This window comes from Leuciscus leuciscus (genome assembly GCF_965113295.1).
Source record: "Leuciscus leuciscus genome assembly, chromosome: 3".
NCBI classification, from domain to species: domain Eukaryota; kingdom Metazoa; phylum Chordata; class Actinopteri; order Cypriniformes; family Leuciscidae; genus Leuciscus; species Leuciscus leuciscus.
The window spans coordinates 31026555-31048862 of record NC_138727.1 but is presented as its reverse complement, the minus strand read 5'-3'; the positions used below and the strand labels follow the sequence as shown (position 1 = coordinate 31048862).

The following is a 22308-nucleotide window of genomic DNA, read 5'->3' as shown; positions in this document are numbered from 1 at the left end:
TAGTTTGCATGTGCAACAGCAGTGAATATTTGTGTCAGATCTCTCCAAAATCTGACGTAAATACAATAGCATACATGCCTATACTCATCAGAGATGCTTGTGAAAATATCTTCTGAAATATCTTGTTGTTATTTCTTTGTCTAGTAATTTAGAAGCAGACATCAGAGTTCAAATGCATTTTATTGTTGGTTAAGAACCGACACACATTAGATAATGGAGAATCATATTCTCGTTAAAGTACATGAGTGCAAGTGCAAACAGGGTAGCTCATGCTTCTTCAGAGCGCTGTCAGGGTAGACAGTAAAGTGCGCTAGCTACTTTAGCTTCATGCACAGAAAAAGACTACAAAAAACTACATCACGTCCCAACACATCAAATCAGAACAGACTAACATAGAATCTTCAACCCAATGGACTACAAGCCAGGTCACATAAGCAATGTTAGCAAGAGGGTTTAGGGATTGCAGACAAGCTGGGATACAGGATAAACAAAGCTTACTCCACACTCCCACTAGAGGCAGATCTTCTTAAAGTGCTTATAACAATTTAACAATAGAGCAAATACCACAACGAAGACTTAAAATTCTAATTGAACATACAGTTAAACATAAATATACTATCATAATCATTGTCAAGCAGGCGCAAGTTTTACTTTTCCTTCTTCTGCTTTTGCGATGCATTGTGATAATTAACCAAGCTTTGTTTATGGAGTTGAAAAGAGGAGGGATGGTGTGGCTGACCCAAGTGTTAGCAGCCCAGCACAACATTCATTTGTTCTTCTGGGCCTTTTGGGCAGACTTCGTGACCTTCCCGGAGGAAGAAGTCTTCTTCTCAACACCCTTGATGACGCCCACTGCTACGGTCTGACGCATGTCACGCACTGCAAAGCGACCTGGGAAATGAAGATCATAAGAAACACAGTGCTAGTTATGATTATAAATCAAGGGTCTTCAATCTCCAAAAATCAAGAAACTCCCTGATTCATACTGCATTTACGCCTTCCATTTACATACTACAGCACTGTAAATATAAACAACTTATTAATGTATTAACATTTAAATTACATTTTAATTTTACTAAGCATTTTGAGGTGCATTATTGTTCTGCAAATTTCCGTAGCTGAAATTCGGGTTCAAGATGGTCATGCAAATTCGCCATACTGACCAACAGAAAGTTTACTTGTGTGAGGTGGGCTTCATGAATTGATATTATTATAATTATGAATTATTTTGTAAGAGCCATAGCCTATTTGGGTGCAAGTTTCAATCCTGGCTAAAAGTTCCCCTCTCTTCTCTCCTATCACTTCCTGTCTAAACTGTCCTGTCAAATAAAGGATAAAATGCCCAAAAAAGGGTGAAATATTCTTGAAAAATCACTTGGAAAAAAAGGGAGGAATCTTTGCAGTAGGAGTGACTTTGGTTAATAAATTGTTTTAGTAAGGAATTAGTAACTTTAAATCCAAATTAAGATATTACCCTTACCAAGAGGAGGATACTCAGAGAAACTCTCCACACACATGGGTTTGCCTGGTATCATATCTACAATAGCAGCATCCCCAGACTTCAGGGACTTGGGATTATCTTCTAGCTTCTTCCCAGAGCGACGGTCAATCTTCTCCTTTAACTCGGCAAACTTACAGGCAATATGAGCAGTGTGGCAGTCAAGAACTGGGGCATAACCAGCACTGATCTGACCTGGATGGTTCAGAATGATCACCTGACCAGAGCAGAAAGAATCAAAGTGAATAAAAGTGCAGTTTAAAAAGATAATCCCTAACAGGCATATTCAGAAAAATGAGATTTGTAATTGCAACCCTATAAAAACACATAACTAGGATCTTTACCTGAGCTGTGAAACTCGCCGCCTCCTGTGGAGGATCGTTCTTGCTGTCACCTGCAACATTCCCACGTCGGATATCTTTGACTGAGACATTCTTCACATTAAATCCCACATTATCGCCTGGAAGAGCTTCAGATAGAGCCTCGTGATGCATCTCCACAGATTTGACCTCAGTGGTCACGTTCACAGGTGCAAATGTCACAACTAGACCAGGTTTCAGAATACCTGTCTCTACACGTCCCACAGGCACAGTACCAATTCCTACACAGAAAGAGTGCAAAGGTAAAAGAGGGATGTTTATTGCTATTATTTACTGGAAATATCAGTCTTTGTGATGTTAGTTATTTTATTTTTTTAAATATCCTAATGGGATTATCATACTTAAAGGTGATGTATATAATACTTTCTCAAATCCCATCCTAATATACATAGAAGTCATTCATAGGTCACACATCTTTACAAAAAAAAAGATTAGCTATAATGTGAATATGATCTTAAAGTTTATTTTAAACAAGTGTTCTTATTGAGACCCTTTTTAAGTTTGGGTGTCCTTATACCTCCTATTTTGTACACATCCTGCAGCGGGAGTCGGAGGGGTTTGTCAGTGGGGCGGGTTGGAGGCTGAATGGCATCCAGAGCCTCCAATAGAGTTGTCCCAGAAGCACTCCCATCCTTACGAGTGATCTTCCAGCCCTTGAACCAGGTCATCTACAGACAACATATTATTATTAATATTAATGGCAGGTATTGAACAATTGGAAGCTCTTAGGAAACAATGGAGGGGTCAGTAAGATTTTTTTTAAAGAAATTAATGCTTTTAATCAGCAAGGCTGCATTCAATTGATCAAGAGTGACAGTAAAGACATTTATAATATTACAAAATATGTTTATTTCAAATAAATGCTGTTCTTTTGAACCTTTTATTCAGCAAAGAATCCTGAAAAATTGCAGCACATTTTCCACAAAAATATTAAACAGCTTTCAACAGTTTTCATAATTTCTAACAAGATTTTTTTTTTTTGCACTACATCAATGAATAAATGTTAATGTAGATCAGCATATTAGAATGATTTCTGAAGGATCATGTAACACTGAAGACTGAAGGAGTAATAGCTTCTGAAAATGTAGCTTTGCCATCACAGAAATAAAATACATTTAAAAAAAAAAATTAGAACAGAAAAGTTTTTTTAAACTGTAATAATATTTCACAGTATGACTGTTTTACTGTTTTTGATCAAGTAAATACAGCCTTAGTGAGCACACATCTTTCAAAAACAATAAAAAATCGTACTGACTCGTAATGTTTTAATGGTTGTGTATATTGTGTAATGCATACAATATTGAATCTACAAATAACATAAGTATAATAAATAAGAGGTTGGCTTGCAAAGACCTAAATTATGCCAGTGATATTAATTACTATCTAAAACTATTGAGTCTATTGATAATATGAAAGATATAATAGGAGAAAATACAAAATAGGAGGTATAAGGACATATAACACTAACATTTGGGCTGGCCTCCAGCATGTTATCCCCATTCCATCCGGAGATTGGCACAAATGCCACTGTATCGGGGTTGTAGCCGATTTTCTTGATATAAGTGCTGACTTCTTTCACTATCTCCTCATAGCGCTTCTGGCTGTAATTGGGTTCCGTAGAGTCCATCTTGTTGACACCCACGATCAGTTGTTTGACGCCCAGGGTGTACGCCAGCAAGGCATGCTCGCGCGTTTGTCCGTTCTTTGAGATACCAGCCTCAAATTCACCAACGCCAGCTGCCACGATCAACACAGCACAGTCTGCCTGTATCAAGAGAAATGAAAGGTTATTCAAATACTTTGATGGAATAAACTTTTTGGTGTGATATATTTTTTTTTATGAGAATATAAAAACCTGTGAGGTGCCAGTGATCATGTTCTTAATAAAGTCTCTGTGTCCTGGAGCATCAATGATGGTGACATAGTACTTGCTGGTCTCAAACTTCCACAGGGAGATGTCGATGGTGATTCCTCTTTCTCTCTCAGCTTTGAGTTTGTCAAGGACCCAAGCGTACTTAAAGGAGCCTTTTCCCATCTAAAGGTGAGGACAAATACAAGTTTAGAGAAAGATCTGTAACTGAATTTCTTGAACGAATTGCCTCTGTCACACAAGTGCATGATGCAACAGTTATTTTCAGTCCTCCAATTTGATAGGTCAAACAGTGTTCCAACCGCACAATTGTGTCACTATCTGTATCACTTCACTGGTTGTTTATGGTGTTCCAGACCAGAGTAGCCTATGGAAGTGGAGCAAAAATGGATGTGGAATGGGAAGCAAAGTTGTGCCATTTTGCCTGGAAATTTAATACTAAGTCCCCATGTGGTAAAAATCAAGCTTTTATGTTGTTTATTTGTATTTGTGACGTTTTAATATGCTTTAAGACAAACCATGTGCAAATTCATAAGTCAACACCATAAGTCAACAACACTTTATTTTCTCATTACACCATTTTAGTATTTTCTCCTTAAAACTGCAGTGAACCAAAGAGTCTCAAAAACGCAGTTTGAAATCACTGGTGTTTCTGACATCACAAACTACCTTGTTAACTAGTCAACGTGATCGACAACGAGTGGATCTCTGAGCTGGTGTGAGTGAGTGGAGGCGGGGCTAATTGGTATATTTATAGAACTGCGCATACTAAATGGGGCAAGGGTGTAGAGTTCCATTCAAGCTATTTTGAGGCATATTTTTTTTTCATGGAAAACAATGCTTAAATATGTCATTTTGGTGATCAAAGACGAGTTTTAAGGGATACAATTATTGACTACAGGGGGACTTTAAGAAAGAAGCTATTTGTCTCAGTGATTTATCCATACATTGAATGTCAATGGTGTCCAGTGTTGTTTTGGACCTTGCTGACTTTCATTGTTTGTACAAAAACAGTTCTTCATTCTTCAAAATATCTATTTTTTGTTCCACTGAAGAAAGTCATAGTGCTGAAAACATGATGACAGAATATTATTTTTAAGTGAACTATCATTTTAGGTTATTGGATCTAACTTATTGTTAGAATTGATTATAAAGCAAACGTACACTCAAAATCTGTGATGAATGCTGATTAATGCACTCTTGCTTATTTGATATTGCTTGAGGTCATATTTCACACCGTGGGCCTCTTTGAATAATTATATACATATGATAACACGTCGGCAACAAATTGTAGCTATATTTTTTTGGTCTTGCATATTTGGACTGCTATACCTCTGCAGCTTCCTTCTCAAACTTCTCAATGGTCCTCTTGTCGATGCCTCCACACTTGTAAATGAGGTGGCCAGTGGTGGTGGACTTCCCTGAGTCCACATGGCCAATGACCACAATGTTGATATGGAGCTTCTCCTTACCCATCACTGGGCTCTCGTTGGGTTACAAGGCAGCCTACAACAGGAAAAGGGAAACTAAATAATTAATCAAACAAATAAGTTATTTATGGTCCAAATGCACTCAGATGTACTGCAACAACCACGTAATAGCACTTTATACTTTTGCATATGTTGTTAACTCTTCTTTATTCAGTTAGTGTACAATAGGTCAACTCAATATTTGGCTGAAAGTTATTTATAAAGTTATGAAAAAAATTATACTTTTTTATCAGTATAGCGATAAGCCATATTAAAAGCAAACACTGTACAATAAGCTACATTTACAGACTCGCGACTCGATATGATAAACTAATGATACCTCATCATCATTGCACTAGAAAGTAAATATCTCATATTATTTTGTATGTAGTTATATATAAAGGGTTATATAAATGTGTCCTTTGATATTGAAAGGAATCTAGTGTAGAGAGTTTAGAAATGCTGTTAGTACAGCCATGACCTCTAAAATAATAACATTTTATTCATTATAAAATTCCTCCTTTAAACTAATTAATATTTTAAATCATCAATCTGCAACTTTTGACCTAAATTATTCAAATTCTTGAGATAAATCGGCTAATGTCACAGTATCCTTGAAAGCTTGTCCATGTTTTTCCCAGTGTTGTCTGGGTTACAATGTCAGCACGGGCCACCTGCCGTATGCGGCAAAATGTAGACTAAATTAAAATATTTTATTTCAGAAAATTTGAAGTACTTTTTTTCTTATATGATCTTTATTTGAATAATAATTTATAATCATTCCGATATTCACCTCATATCGAGCAAATATGACATGGTTATGTAATGTAATGCATGTACAGTATGAATGCCACACCAAGAAAAGCGTTTGTCCTGATAGTCTGCTTGCCAAAGAGCAAAGATGGGACTGGAGAATAAAAGGATATAAATGTTGTTTCCACAACAGACCCTGTCAGTTGCATCAGCGCCATGTTCCGTATTATGTCCTTACTAGAAATAAAACTCAAACACAGCACATCATGCATTCGCAATACCCAATAAACCATCCGACCGCTTAGCTTCATCGGCAAGTAATTATAAAGCGTTAATGTAGGCTATAGAGAAAACGTAGAGAGGGTGTGTTTTTCAGGTGTCCAACCTTGGAGAGGTGCGCCTGTAGTCCAGGGCAGCAGAACGATAGTCGCGTGTCTATCAGATACTGCTGCTGCCTAGGTGCCGCTGATGTCATGAAAGGACGTTTCTAGCTGTTCCACTAGAGGGAGCTGTCGAACAGCACATGTACAATAACCACGTGTGTAGGTATTTGGGTTTTCGGTGTGTTAAAGGGATAGTTCACCCAAAAATGAAAATTCTGTCTTCATTTACATGTTCCATATCTGTATGAATGTCTGCTGAACACAAAATAAGATTTAAAAAAAAAAAAAGAATACTTGCCCCATTTACTTCCATAGTATGGAAAAATATTTGGTTACTGACATTCTTCCAAATATCTTCTTTTGTGTTCAGCAGAAGAAAGAAATTCATTTAAGGTGAATAAATGATGACAGAATTTTCATTTTTGGGAGAACTATCCCTTTAACTTTTGCATGAGGTAGTTTCTTTAGCTTTTTTTGTTTACCAAGATCATATTAGAACTGTTTTGGATTATTACATCAATTATTTGGCTATATATATATATATATATATATATATATATATATATATATATATATATATATATATATATATATATATATATATATGTCAGTACATAAATAAATAAATAAAGATGTAAAATGATGCAACACCTGCCAACATTCATGATTAATTGACCTCACTTTGTGTTTGCTGTAATAAGTGATTTCACTTGAAATCCTCCCCTTACCAGACATTAAAAAGTTTGTTGCATTAAAGGGATAGTTCACCCACATTTTTTTTTTTTTTTTTTTTTTTTTGTCATAATTTAGCCTACTCACCCTCATGTTGTTCCAAACCTCTATGAGTTTCGCTTTCATTTTGCTAAACACAAAAACAGATATTTTGAAGAGTGTTGGTGACAGTTCACGGCACCCATTGACTTCCATAGTATTTTTTGTATACTGTAGGGTGTACACCCTAGTAACTGTCTGGTTGCCAACATTCTTTAAATGGGTTTGGAACAACTTGAGGGTGAATAAGATGAACATTATTTCATTTTTAGGTGAACTTTTCCTTTAAGTAGGCCTATTATTTTTCACTTAAATAAAGTGTAATCAAATGTGCCCTTAGTGCTGTCAATCAATGCTATTTAAATGAGTTTAATTAGAAAAAAAATTTCAGTCATGCAAGATTTGAAATTGCAACCCAAAAAGCACAGTGCATTCTGAGCTACATCTCATATTCAGATGAGAGCCTAAGTCCGTCTAGAGTCTGTTGCCCCTGCCTTCAGCTATACTTGGGCCATACAATAATTATATAGCATTTGATAAAATGAAGATGACCATAAGCCAAAGCCGCTGTGGTACAATGTAAATACATACACTCATTGTTTGATGAGTGTTTGGTGCTGTTATCATTATTACTGCTTGTTTAATCATCTTCCCAGTTGTTATTACATGAAGTGACTCGAGCCAGTTCATATGGAATCCCACTGTACCTGCCAGTAACTTTCCAAGAGCCCTGAATGTCAGCCGGAGATGAAAAACAATCAAAGAGTTCATCTGTGAACATGTCTCTGGCTTGGGCCTTAAAAACAGACAAGCAAAAGCTTAAAAACAAAAGCACCTAGATAAACTGTGCACTATATGGAGACTTGTCTGAGAGCATTTACAGCACAACAGTTTTGCATAAGCAACAGGATAAACAGCAAGGTCACATTTTTAGATATGTTGTCTTTGTTTTCTAAAACTTTAAGATATGATTCTACAAGCTTGTCTTTTGTAAATAAAAGAGACTAAATATAGCTTTAGGTGGGAGTCTTCATTATTATCAGTGTTATGTGCGTGATTAATTATGAACAAACTGTAGCAGGCCAAAACGCGACGGAAACTTTAAGTTCTAAATTAAGAGTTGTAAATAGATCACCATCTGTGTCTCTGTAGTGCCATCACCCCTCGGATCTCTCACAGCTTACTATATAAAGTCCTTCATATATATCCAGCGCATACATCTGATCCATGGAGCTGAGAGTATGGAAATGTGAGATTCCATGGTTAACTTTAAATGTTATCTCAATGTATTCATTAACCCACTCCCCCATAGCATATCTATTGCAAATAATTGTCTCAATAAATATTTTGAGATTTCATTGTGTGGGCTAGTTGTCTATACAGAGATAAATAGAGAGATAACGCCTATTGTTATACAGGGATGGATTATAAAATAATTCATGTTGAAATTTCAGTCCAAGACTTCAGTCCAAGGTTTATTTATATCCCTAATGAGGTCAGATAAACTCTTACAGCCAATGAACATATGCTTGCATGTACAACATACATCAATTAATCACTGTTGAAAAAATGCAACAGGAAAACAGAGCTTTGAGTGCCTATGTGTTTTTTATTTTATTATCAGAACCATGTGTTCCCCCTGATTCAGTATAATTAAATCTGGCCATCAACAATGTGAGTTTTTATTTTATTTTATATATATATATCATCTCTCATTTGCTTCAAACAAGATTCTTTAATTGTGAAGATGCAGAACATTCAAGCAACAGTTCATTTCTATATAAATGCGTGAACTGTACTTCAGTCCTAGCTAATTTCATCGAATCTCTCTCTCATTCTCTCATCCTTGCTGCCTCTATGATTGGGTGATATTTTTATAAATCTAGGTCCTGAGGCCACCTGGGGAAAACAGCACCAAATTCAGGCCATGTAACAAACCCGGGCCAGGCGAAAAAGGACTTTGACGATGATGCGTCATATCATCACAACTTTCCACAAACAGAAACAAAACACAGGTCATGAAATAGTGAAACAGGACTAAGCTCAGCACCTCAGCTAAAGACACCTGTTTCATTCATCAAATCTGGATTGAGATGTAAAGCTTTTTTCCATTGGAAAGGAATATCAAAGATATGGTAAGTGACCCTTTTTTTCCTATTTCATTTGCTTCTTTTTTTGTTTTGTTTTTTGTTTTTTATAAAGGAATGCATCCGATTACATAACAAGTATTGTGGGTTCAGTTTTAAGACAGTTTTTTCACTGATGCTGGGATAGGAAAACATCAGAGATCTCTAAGAATGAACCTCGTGACACAATTTTTTCTCAGGATCAGCAGTTTGTTGCTATTTCTGAGGGACCCAGGACCTTGGAAAATGTTTATTTTACATCAGTAATCACCATGGAGTTTTAAATGGAACTGCATGCTTCAGTTATCCTGATTGTCATAGTGAACAGCGGATCAGCAGAGATAATCTACTTTCAATATGTAGTTACAAAATGCCATCTGTTAGAGGCTTCATATGGTCACACATTACACTGTAATTTACAATGGAACACAGTCCACACCAAGACAAACAGAAGGAGACAAAATGTCTAGCAAAATGGTTTATCATAAATCTTCACGTCATTTTATTGGCAGTTTACAGTGTCTAGTGAACAGTGTTTTTGCCTGGTTCTCTTTTCTTTTGCATTATGCTCAGATTTGTTTGTGTTAATGACATTTATCTGCAATGCTGTTTCAGTCCTTCACTCCTCCTTTACTTTCAGCTCCTTTTCTTTTCCTTTGTCCTCTGCTCCACTCATCTCATCTCAGAAGCACTAAGATGGTGACCTACTTGTAATTGTCAGCGAGATTAAACTCAGATATGGCTGCTATGTCCCCGAAAATGCTGGTGCACTGGAACCAGTTTGATGATTTGAGATCCCATAGGTGTATTTCTTAGGTTTGGAAAGGGATTTTTTTTTTATTTATTTTTTATATAATATGTATTAAAAGAGCTAATAGTGTGATTTTACCTTCACACTATTATTATTATTATTATTATTTTATTATTTTTTTAATATTTTTTTTATTCTTCACTCAGGGATGATTTGGGTGTCGTTTTAAAAGCAGTGTATCTTTAATAAATTTCGAAGAACGGTTCCTATATAATTTAACAAAATGTATTTTTTTGTTGCCATTTTTTTTTAAATATGCATTGTCTATAATAGGCTACATTAGCCTCAAGTCCTTATCTGGATTTAGCTGTTACTTTATGGATGAGATTACTGACTTTCCCACGGTTTTCCAAGTACTTTTTTTTTCTCTACCACTCCGTGCGCGTGCTTGCCTGACTCGCGAGCTCAGGAAAGAAGCAGCGGGTATGACGCTGAAGGAGGGAGCGCGCATGTGGGGATAAGGTTTGTTGAGCTGGTTACATACACGGAGAAAGACATGTAGACTTCGAAGAAAAGAATGACGACGTCTAACAAGTTTGTGATTGTTTGGGCTGTGGTTGTGGTTTCACAGTTTTTCCTCAAGTCGGAATGAATGAAGGTCAGGTAGGTTTAGACTCGTTTATCCGGACCCGGTAGTGTTGTTTTCAAAATGTAAAGATAAACTTCCTTACTTAGCCTACAGAAACTTAAAACTTGTCAAGCTTCATTAGAATTGAAGTCGGTTACAGCAGTCAATGGGAACAGATCGACTGTCAAAAAAGAGGGAGACATAATATGATTTGGACACCTGCTGCCTGTTATACAAAAAAATAATTCAACATTTTAAGAATGTAAAAAGAAAAACCTGTCAATTGGTTAACGGTAAGCTTAAAATAATGTTTTGTATTATTTTAATATGTAAAAATTGTTGTTGTTGTAAATGAACAGTATGAACAATTTACGGACAAGTATTTAATCTATGTTTTGGTTAAAAAAAAGTATGAATAGCCTTGGTAACTTATGAGAAAAGGGAATTCTCAGAATTCCTTACATGAACCATTAACCTAGTACATTTGTTTATAATTTATGTTGTTTCTTATTGTGTTATCAATGATGTAGGCTAGTGTTTATGTTAGATTTCATGTTATTTACCTAATGTTAAAAGCAGTTTAGTGTCTTACCCTGATGGTGTTTTTGTGGATATCAGTGTCCTCTGTCATGTTAATAATGGCCAAAATCACAGAGGCCTTCCATCGCCATCTGTGCTAGTTTCAGTACATTTTACAATATCAAAATATTTTATTCGATCATTTAGATATAGATATATTACACTTATATATTACAGTTTCTTGCAACCTCCGCTGGCATTTTTCTTACAGTAAATTTAACAAAATATTTACAGTGCAACATGAAAGAATTTGAGAGGGTGTTAATCCTGAATCATGCATTTACACAAAACACTGATATAAATAGTGTATAAAATACATATTTGGGTAAATGTATTGAGAAGAGAGATAATTAGTTGTGCGGGTGGTGTGGCGCAATGGATAAGACACATGCCTTTGGTGTGAGAGACCCGGGTTCGAATCCACTGTGAGACACCAATGTGTCCCTGAGCAAGACACTTAACCCCTAGTTGCTCCAGAGGTGTGCGACCTCTGACATATATATAGCAATTGTAAGTCGCTTTGTATAAAAGCGTCAGCTAAATGAATAAATGTAAATGTAAATGTAGTTGATTTAAAATACAGACTGACAGGTTTCTTGATTTCTCTCTGCTGTAGGTAAGAGCGATTGACACTGTGTCAGTCACTCGGCAACATCTGTGTCTGCAATCTCAGCCAGTGTGAATGAGGACGTACTATGCACCTGGATATACACTGTTTTTTTAGTCCCAGTTTTATCTATTTTATGTACTGAAATCTTCAAATCTGTTCTTTTTATCTGTAATCATGATTAAAAGTGAAAACAAAAGTGAACGGGCACTGAGAAGTGCATCTCCTCACAGGAATGCCTATAAGTCAGACTTCCATTCCATCAAATGCTCATTTGATGGGAGCGCATCAATCAGCTCAACTTCTCCCTTCTCCTGTGGAGGCAATGAGACCCGTGGCAGACCGCCGGGCGACAAAGTGAGCAAAATAAAAAATATGTTCTTGCAAATGGATGAAAAACAGAATCAAGACAGTCCCAATTTCACCAAACCTACATCACCCAAATTTCCACTGGATTCCACCCCTTACAGATCCAGCCTGAGTAGCGTTTCCAGTCTAGATTCAGCCTTCTTTGAGGCACGAAAAACAGAGGATGTTTCCATTGACAAGGCAGCAATGGCTGAGAAGTTCTCAATGACCAGAAAGCTGTTTGAGAGTGGCCTTAAAGAGCAGTCTCCAACGGAGAGATCTGCCTCTGTTAAAGTTATCTGGTCCCAACCATTTGAGAGACAAGACAGGAAAGTGTCAGTTACTGGAGAGAGAAAGGACAAACCTAAAGAGCTAGAGGGACAGGCAAAAGAAAGGGAGTATGAGGAAAAAGGGAGAAGCGAAAGTGAGACACCATCACATAAGCTGAGTGTGTCCATGAATGCCGGGCCAATATCCAGACGTCTGGAGAGTTTTATGTTGGACAGTGATAGTGAGTCACTATCTGCAGCTCCCTCAACTGAATCCCACAGTCCCATAAGCCATTCCCAGTCACCCTCTGCTGCTAGTGACCATTCTGATCCCCCTTCATCACCAGACAGCTGTAGTTCCCCAACCTCTTATTCACTATGGACTGATTCTCCGGCTGAAACATGTTTGCCCAAGTTAAATGGTTCAGATTCACACAGTACCCCTTTAAATGGAGTCTGTACGGAGAAGACATTACATAATACTAGTTCCACAGCAAAAGAACATCTTAATGAGTCTTCAGAAGATAGCGTCTCCTCAGATCCCACTCTTCTGGATACAAGCGAAAAGATCCATCACTCGTCTACAAGGAGTACCACTAGTCATGGATCTGTAGCAGAGGATCCTGCACATCAACAACAGCAAGTTGAAGGCAATAACTCTGAGAAGGTTTCTGGTTTGTCCACAGTCAGAGCTGAGCTGGTAGTGGTGAAGACTGAATCATCCGAGAGTGAAGGCAATGAGGAGGAACATGTTGAGGATGATGTTTTTGAAGAGGCTGGAAAGGAGAACCAATCCCCAAATCACAATTCTGGGAGGGTGTTGACCGACAACGAGGAGCTACAATTAACATTCCTTGTGAAGGAATCAAAACAGAGCGTTAAGGGACATGAGGAGGGATGGAGGGCGGGTGAGGAATCTGTACAGACTGGAAGAAAGGAAGACCATAGAGGGGAGGGAAAGTTTCTTGAGGAGAACATAATGGAAAAAGAAGACGAGGAGGAGGAGGAAAAAGACAACAAGGAAGTAGAATTAAAGACACACCGAACTGAAGAGGAGCCCGTACTGGAGACTGTTATGAAGGAAAGTGAGCAGAAAGCTATTGATGTTGAAGATAAGGAACAGCAGGATGAACAGAGGAAAGGAGACGATGAGGAAGTAGAAGCTGTTGAAGCTATAGAGGAGGACGATGATGAACAAGACATGGAATATGACGTCTCATCAGGAAAAGAGAGGCAACAGCAAGATGATCAGTGCTTGATGGGGAAAAGATCTTTAATTTGTGGTATTGAGAATGCAGCCTTTGTGGATGACAAGGACAACAGGACCGATTTGGAATGTCAAGTGAAGGAGGAATCCCAGGAATTTGAGGAACTTCCAGGGCTCTCTGATGAGGAAGACCTCAGTCCAAAGAGAAAGATCAAGTTCTCTACAGCACCAATCAAGGTACAGTATGTCTCAACTAGTCTTACTATTTGGTAGAAACCTATCAGTTAAAGAGTTTAAAGTACTTCAAATTATTTTTTATTCAGCTTTAGCATTTTTTTCTGTTGGTTTGTACTCCCTCTGGAATGGTTTAGAAGGTTTTCGTTAGAGCTTGAAGGAATTAGCTTGCCGGCAGTGACCCAAATCTGTTTGCACATTTAACAGATGCCCGTGGCTCAATTCGGTCACCACCTTAACTCTTAATTTTATGAAGCATTCTTATGGTGGTACTACTGCAGCTATTATTCAAGGTTTATATGACAAGATCCTACTTGTTTGAAGGTATTTGGCACCCACGTCTTTTATTTGTTTTGCCTCAAAATACAGAAGAACTTTATTTTTTAGCACAAGGAATATAGCTTACCTGTCTGAGACAATTAAGAAATTATTCTTAATTGTGGCTTCACCAGTGGTTCTGGATCAGTGTAAAATATGATCTACCTGGAACATTTAAGGTAACAGCTCTCAACAGAGGTCATGCCTGAGCTTGCATCAGTTCAGGCATGTAATATCCTATGTCTCTCGTGTACTGACAGACTTTTTTTTTAACAGAGAAATGTGTAAGGATTTAATTCCATATCTTAGAGGCTTTACCCCTGGCCTCAGTTGATATGACTCAAATACGAATCGTCATGTAACAGACAAACACGATTCTCCAAAACAGACCATTTACTGTAAAGGGATCACAGCATATGTTTCCTCACTAAAGCTGCTCATAAAGACTGACTGGTGAGTGAATTTAATCTGTTAGCATACAAGTGATTGTAGCTTAATATTGAGGTCAGCATCAGAATGCACATTCACATAATCAGATTCAAAAACAGACACTATCCAAAAATTGACAGCTACAGTCTGATTGGCTGGTTTCGACACCATTTTCAACAGTTCAACTGGTATAAAAAAAAGTAGTTTGCAAGGTATATGCTGATACAGTGAGTAGATCAATTAATCTCTCTGTATATTTGGTCTTTGTTTACAGAACAAATATCTTGACATTCTTAAATCAAGAGATGTCTTCTTTTCTTAGAAATGTATCAAAATTAAGTTTATGAACGAGAAAAAAATATCATAGGGTAAGAAAACAGGTTTATTTTTCCTATCCCATTGGCAGTTATATTTTTTTAACTCACTTGATTTTGATAACTTTATTGTGCATCTTTTGTTTGAGGTGTACAGATTTGTCAGATATTCACAAGCAGAACTATGTTTGTGAATCATGTCTGATTTATTTGTGTTAATTTTTAACAGAAAGTCTACATAGATTTCTACTAATTTATTTGTGTTAATTTTTAACACTCTACATGGTTTCTACTAATTTATTCTGTGTTCTTCTAACTACTTTGACAATGCTATGCAAATTTGATTATTTAATTATTTGATTAATTAGTTTGAACTTTTTTCCCATTGTATTGTGTACACTATTTAAGATAAACCTTCCCTAAACAGCACATACTGTAAATACAAATCGTATAAAGTTTGTTGCTCTATATGTCTTTTCTGGCCACAGGAGACTTGTGCTAGTAAGTACAGATTTTAACTGATCAAAGCAAAGCACACAACTCTTTGATCTTCATCTGTCTGAGACCAGGCACTGGGTTGCATAAAACAGAAAATGCATTGTGCTGTCATTCATATGTCTGACTTTGGGAAAGTGGAATGCTTTAAAAGGATCCTGTATAGGGACGGACAAGTATTCTGTGTGTGCCTGTGTAACTGCTGTTCTGTGGAAGCTCATGCCTTTGCATTTTATTCAGAGTACAGAGTATCTATTATTCTGTTCATTTGTGAGAACAAATGAAAGAAAGACAAATTAACTGTGTTACAGTGCAGTAGGTGGCAAAAGTCCACCGTTTTGCCCAAAAGACCAGTCAGTAACTATTGGCTGTATGTGTGTTTCATTCCCTGTGGACTGCAGTTGTTCTCAGCACTCTTAAAACATCTCTTAAGTTTGGAAACCAGGTCATGTATTTCTTCAGAGCCTCACAGACTGAAGATGCCATGGATTTATTGTCTGGGTCAGAACATACCAAGTCAGTAACATTTCAGATTACCATAACTGAATGTTCAATACGTCACGTCCGACATCCCTTCCTCCTTGGTGTGCCCTCTTTTAGCATGTGGATTAGGTCAGTGTCAATTCGCTGTCAGTGTATTTATAGAAGTTGGATGAGCAGCAGTTGGTAACTAAACATTTGGCTTGCACTATGATAGTGTTTTCTCTCTAAATCAGGAAGCACAGGTCTCCCCCCTATGTGTACATATCATAGTGTTCCAACATTTTTTTTCCCCTTCACCCTCAGGATGAGCCTGTTTCTTTATTTGTGGACCTCTTGTGTTTACTCATCCTGTTTCCCATATATATAGGATCCGCAGGAACCTCATATAGGTTGCGAATGAGGATTTCCTTTCAACAGATGTTTGTGTTGGACACCTTTTGGACTTTGCTGAGACAATGGGCTTTGAATATTAGCTCATAAACTCATGGTTTGATCCCAGCTGTTCTAGACAAAATGTGTTGTCTTCACAATCCATCTTTAACCCAAAAATGCAGATTCTTTTTCACCCCAAAAAGAAAATTCTTTAATCATTTACTACATTTCAAAGCTGTACGTTTTTTTTTCGTTTTCCTTTGAAACATAAAATATAAATTTTGAGAAATGTCTCATCATTTTGTGTGTGTGTCTGTATTTTGTTTTATATATTTTGTTTTCTGTATTGACTTTCCATACAATGGAAGTCAATTAGTCACCAAAACTCAATTATATATTGCTGACTTGTTTTTATTGCACACCAACTTGTTAACAACCATTTTTAACGCTGCCAATGGATCAGTTTCCTAATTAGAACAGTTTTATTCTTTAAGAGTTCTGATAATATTTCTTGATCATACTGCTTTTATGTCATTCCAACTCTGGCTTTCAGTTTTGATGCTCAACCTGAATGCTGTGACATCTGTTGTTTCTTCCTTATTGTAAGTCATAGTTCCCTGACAGTCTCTCTCAGTCCTAGTAAGAAATAGTCCTGTGTTCTTGCTAAAAAGCCACAGCTTAAAGGAGTGAGAGAGGGAGAGAGGGAGAGAGGGAGGGAGGGAGGGAGATAGAAAGAGACACTGTGCTTGAGCAAGTTGGGGAAGAAAAGGACATTGTTCAGAGGTGCACGCTTACTCCATGACAACTAGAGACACTAGACAAAAGAAAGTAGAGAAAATAAATGAAAGAAATGGAAGAATGGGAATGTGGTATAGAAAGAAAGATTGAGGAAAGGATGGGTGGTGGAAGCAAAAGTGAAATGGTACGAGAAAAGAAAAATAGAGAGGGAATACTGTTACTTTGCAGTGTATAATTGATTCAGAGGCAGTGTTTTCCTTCTGTTTAATTCTGCTGCTATACGCAGTCTAAGTCTGGTGCCAGTATTAGAAATCCATACCATTGACTGAGTCTGAAGTAGCTTCATTATTCATAGGTGTGGTTTGGGCGTAACGTGAAATAAACCAATCAGAGCGACATCTCACATTCCCTTTAAGAGCAGGCGCGCTTGTTCTATAGCGGATTCCTATTATAACGGCGGATTTGCCAGGCGTGCGCCAGGAGCGGTTCACAGCCGAGGAGACCGACGTTCTCGTCAGGGCCGTAAAAGACAGAGAAATGACGTTGGAGATGGAGAAACACACCCAAATTAGCTTCGGTTAAACAGGCGTATGATCATTTGGGTAAATGTGTAAGCTAGATGTATGCTTTTATAATAACTATCTATCTATCTATCTATCTATCTATCTATCTATCTATCTATCTATCTATCTATCTATCTATCTTAATAATGTATGATTTGAAAAAATGAAAACGGCTGCTTCTGTATGAGAGAATCAAAGTGTATGCGCGTTGTGCACACGCTACATTGATTATGGCCAAGCATGCACCCTTAAAATAGCATATGAATAACATGCGCAATGCGCCACTGACTTGAAACTAGTTTTTTTTTTGGTTAATGGTGGAATTGTTTTCTAAACCTGCAAAATAGCACGAGGGAACGTTTGCGCCGGAACACGCCTCCTCTTTGCGCTGAACCGCCCCCGCGGGAGCGCAAGTGTATTTCTAACCGACGTGCGTCTGTGGAGGGAAAAGTCCGCTGTGCACGGGTGCAAAATAGGAATGATACATGCGTCGCTGTACAAAGTAAATTGCGCTGGGTGCAAGATAGGGCCCAATATGTGAGTACTACTTTGATATAACATCTAGTTTTTAACTACGATTTAAAGCAATGCATGTTAATGCAAGTACGTTTTATTTTTATATAGTGGGGTGCCGTGGCAAAAAAATTTAATAAAAAAAGTTTGGGAAACACTGGTGTATTGAAATAATGTTTCAAAATCGTGATTCAAATGGAAATCGCAATATTGATTTATAAAATTGTGAAAGTATTTTTTTGTCCATATCACACAGCCCTAGCCTTAGCATCAAAAGGCATGCAAAATGCAAAATATAATAAAAGTCATCCACATGGCTGTTGCACTGTATTCTAACTGTTGTTGCTTTATGTGTGGAACAATTTAAATCATTATTAACTGAAAATCTTGATATCCTCCCTAATTCTTCTTGCCGTGATCACAAGAGTTTATGAGAGAAATAGTGATGTCTGATTTGTGGACTAATCACTCTTAAATCAGATCTTTTCAAAGAAATGTTTTGTCAGGTTCACGAAACTGATCTGAATGATTTGTTCACAGATCAGATAGACTCAGTTCTTGAGTTCAGCTCAATGAATGGTTTTCCAGTCTTAGCTGTTGTGTTAACAGCTCACTGAAGAGAAAGATAATCAGTGAGTAATGGCTTGAATTTCAGTCTGTTCCTCACACAAAGTACTTGCATCTCTTTTGAAGACTTGGCACATAGAGCCGGAGTCATATGGACAACTTTTGTGGTGTTTTCATGTAGGCCTATGTTTTGAAGCTTGAATGCCTCATTCCGTATTCATAAGTATGGGCCAAATTGCTAAATTATGCTACCTTCACATGCTATCGGAATTAGCGTAAATATGAGTTTCCTAGTAGGAAATTAGACATGAATGCCCTCTCAAGTTGTATTTACTTCTAGGAAACTCAGAGATCATTTTGAGTTTGTGAGTTGGGCATGCCATAAACTTTAAACCACAACAGCTACATCGCCTTGTCTTGCTGTTAAAGTAGTGCATATTTTCATAACCTTTTGAAGCATATTGTATGTTTTATACACAGCAAAAATAGCTTGTATTGACCCAAATTCCAGAATTGTCAGCAAGCTGAATATCTAGGCCATATAGCAATTTATGGTTGTCAACGAATGAGACACTTAATTTTATTAAAAAAAGATTTCCTCAATAATTAAGCAAGACTATACCTGGTGCCCTCTATGTTTCCTGCTCTTTCCGACAACAAAGCACTTAAACGCGGCAAGCTCATAATCACGATGGCATGTAAAGGCAGCATTAACATGTAAAAGTGGGCAGTCATAAACAGAAAGATTTATGAATGACTATTTTTTCACAAATTACCTGGGTGGACTTTTTCTTATCAGAACATAGTGTTACATCAACATAAATTGTGAAATCAATAAATCACTGATTCCTATTCAATCAGGTGTGGGTGTGCATAGGTGTGGTATTTCATTGTTTTTGCTCTTTCGCAGGTGTACTTTACCTTCTCTAATGAAGATTATGATCGCAGTAATGATGATGTGGACCCTGTGTCTGCATCTGCTGAATACGAGCTGGAAAAGAGGGTTGAAAAGATGGATGTTTTACCTATAGACATTCAAAAAGGTTTCATTTACACTTTTATCCAAAAATGTGTTCCTGAATTTACTGTCAAAACTTGCATGAGTACTGTATTTTGAGCTGCCTTTTTTGTGTGTGTAGGTAACGATGGCCTAGGAATCAGTATTATTGGGATGGGGGTTGGGGCAGATCAAGGATTAGAGAAGCTGGGCATTTTTGTGAAAACCATCACAGAGGGAGGTGCAGCTCACCGGGATGGACGGTAAGAACTTATCATATTTCACTTATGATATTCAGAATTAAACCTTCTCTGTGTGGTAGTGAACAGTGTGACTAATCAAACAGATTCTGGTGATTCTGTATCCAAATGAGCTTTGGTGTTTTTTTCTTAACAGAATTTGGGTAAATGATCAGATTGTGGAGGTAGATGGAATCAGTCTGGTTGGTGTCACTCAAATCTTTGCTGCCACCACTTTGAAGAATACCAAAGGTCTGGTCAAGTAAGTATTGACACACCAAACTAAAGTTAAATTGATTTGTTTGGAACTGTAGCTAAAGTTCAGGACCAGTGACATTGTAACTTTCAAGCCCCACCAGAAATTAGCTGTGATCTCACACTATTGTGCAACTCACTCCAGGTTGCTCTCTAGATTTTCCCTGTACTACCTTTACTGTACGTTATGGACAATGAACATGTATTACCTATTAAGGAGGAAGTGTTGAGTAATGATTCACCAGGCCAAATCTAATCGCATAGTCAGTAAAATACCCGAAAGGTTCATAGTCCCAGAACCTCATGAAGGAATTTTACGTCCTCCAATGCAGGTTTCTCATTGGCCGGGAAAAACCAGGAGTGGAGAGCGAGGTGGCCCGTCTGATCAGCGAGACTTTACAACACGAGGCAAGCCCTGAAAACAGTGAGCCAAAAGATGAAGACCATTACGAAGCCAAGAACCATCAGCTACAGGATGAAAACCAAATTTCTCAAATCCACGACCAACATCAGGATCAACAGGAAATTGTGCCATTAGCTGAAAAGAGTGTTGTGCAACAGGTCTGTGAACTGAACATATAAAGATAAGCTTGTTGTCATGAATAAATGAGTCACTAAGTCATTGTTGGGACCATATTATGATTGATACAGGATAAACAGAAAGAGACTGAAAAGGAGCAGGGGACAGAGGATGCGCCCAATGACTTGGCACAGGAAGTGTTTTCACAACTGAGGAGCCAAGGCATTGATCTACCTGAAGATATCGATCCTACTGAGCTAGAACAAAAATTCAAAGAGGTATAATGTCAATTTGCATCTATTTACATACACCTTATTCATTATTGTTAAGTGCTCACTCTTCATTCTTACTTGAATTCTATTTTTATAGCTGCAGATAAAACACAGTATCACAGTCACAGAACTCAGTCAGTTGAGAGAGAAGGTAGGATTAAAAATGCTATTTTTTATTTATTTAATAACTTCTGGACCTGGAGAGCTGTTTAACTCTTTATGTGTATGTTATTTCATAGCTACAAGTGAGTGAAGCAGAACGTAAGTCTTGGGAGACTCGAGGTGCAGCTCTTGAAAGGAGTGTTGAAGAGAGCAGAGAGCGCATTGAAAAGTTGGAAAAACACTGGCTTGATGCTCAGGCCCTCTGCAAAACCATCAACCAGCGTTTGAATGAAGCCCAGAGTCAACATGATTCCCTGCAACTCAAATACAATAAGACCCTCACGCTTCTACAGGAGCACCAACAGAGGTGTGTTTGAGCATGTAATGTGTTGTCATAGCAGAATCATTCTGGGAAGTGTTGGTGTGGCATTCTCAGAAATGCACTGATTTGCGGAAATATGAATCAAGCTGAATTATTGGAAATTCTTATGCTCCAAACAGCAATAGATGAGACAAGAATCTTAAGCAGAAATGTATTTTGTCATGCTTTGTTAATGGTGAGGCTCTTCTTGACCTGTAGAGAGTCTGAATGTGCAAGGAAAGAGGCAGAACTGAAGAGAAAACTGGAGCAAAGGGAGGGAGAATACAAGAGCAGTGTGAGGCAATTACAGCACAAGGTAAAACTACATCCTGTTTATGTTCATGTTCATTTCTCTTCTTTTGAACATTGTGAGGCCACAAACATTAATATCATTCTGTTTTGAGTTTTCACTGGGTATATGATTGAATGTGTTATACTTGCGTCGTCACCTTTATTTTTATAGCACTTTATACAATACAGATTGTTTCAAAGCAGCTTTACAGTGATCAACAGGGGAAAAAAATTCCTGGCAAATATAGTTCATTTTGACAGTAAAGCAGTTCTAAAAAAAGTGTTTTAATGTTCATCTAGATCATCAACATAATTAAACAGAACTGATCATTCATTATCAATTATTAAATTAGTTCAATTCAGCTATAAAGCAGCTCTGCAGAAAATGTCTCGAGTTACGACTGTAGCCAATGTTCCCTGAAAAGGGAACGAGACACTTCGTCGGTTACGACACTTTGGGGAACGCTCCCCAGCATAGTGCCTCTGAAGCATGAGTGAAACTAAGCCAATCTTGATTGGTTTTGCGTCATGACGTAACGCGTGACGGCATACACGTAAGCTACAAAGGGATGCCGGCACACAACAGCGTCTGCTTCTGTGATGAAG

The 22308-nt window shown here is 37.6% G+C and overlaps 2 protein-coding genes across 3 annotated transcripts in view; one reads left to right on the top strand and one right to left on the bottom strand.

The window, feature by feature from the left end:
* Positions 1–68: 68 nt before the first annotated feature.
* eef1a1b (eukaryotic translation elongation factor 1 alpha 1b) lies at positions 69–11559 on the bottom strand. 2 transcript variants are annotated; one of them, XM_082164754.1, is made up of 8 exons: positions 11222–11559; positions 5081–5254; positions 3734–3913; positions 3347–3643; positions 2396–2546; positions 1843–2099; positions 1481–1715; positions 69–891 (listed from the first exon to the last, which is right to left on the bottom strand). In XM_082164754.1, the coding sequence occupies exons 2-8, from the start codon at positions 5222–5224 to the stop codon at positions 767–769; spliced, it is 1389 nt and encodes a 462-aa protein (XP_082020880.1). In that variant the 5' UTR covers positions 5225–5254; positions 11222–11559; the 3' UTR covers positions 69–766. The 2 variants fall into 2 exon arrangements, with proteins under 2 accessions (XP_082020880.1, XP_082020879.1); XM_082164753.1 differs by lacking the exon at positions 11222–11559 and adding an exon at positions 6356–6440.
* ppp1r9alb (protein phosphatase 1 regulatory subunit 9A-like B) overlaps positions 10530–22308 on the top strand; it is a 24948-nt gene continuing 13169 nt past the window's right edge. The window contains exons 1-10 of the mRNA XM_082164748.1: positions 10530–10664; positions 11825–13876; positions 19576–19708; positions 19805–19925; positions 20059–20163; positions 20489–20717; positions 20808–20954; positions 21046–21099; positions 21188–21417; positions 21631–21727. Of these exons, the coding sequence (XP_082020874.1) occupies positions 11993–13876; positions 19576–19708; positions 19805–19925; positions 20059–20163; positions 20489–20717; positions 20808–20954; positions 21046–21099; positions 21188–21417; positions 21631–21727 (3000 nt within the window). The 5' untranslated portion in view covers positions 10530–10664; positions 11825–11992. The remainder of the gene's footprint in view (positions 10665–11824; positions 13877–19575; positions 19709–19804; positions 19926–20058; positions 20164–20488; positions 20718–20807; positions 20955–21045; positions 21100–21187; positions 21418–21630; positions 21728–22308) is intronic.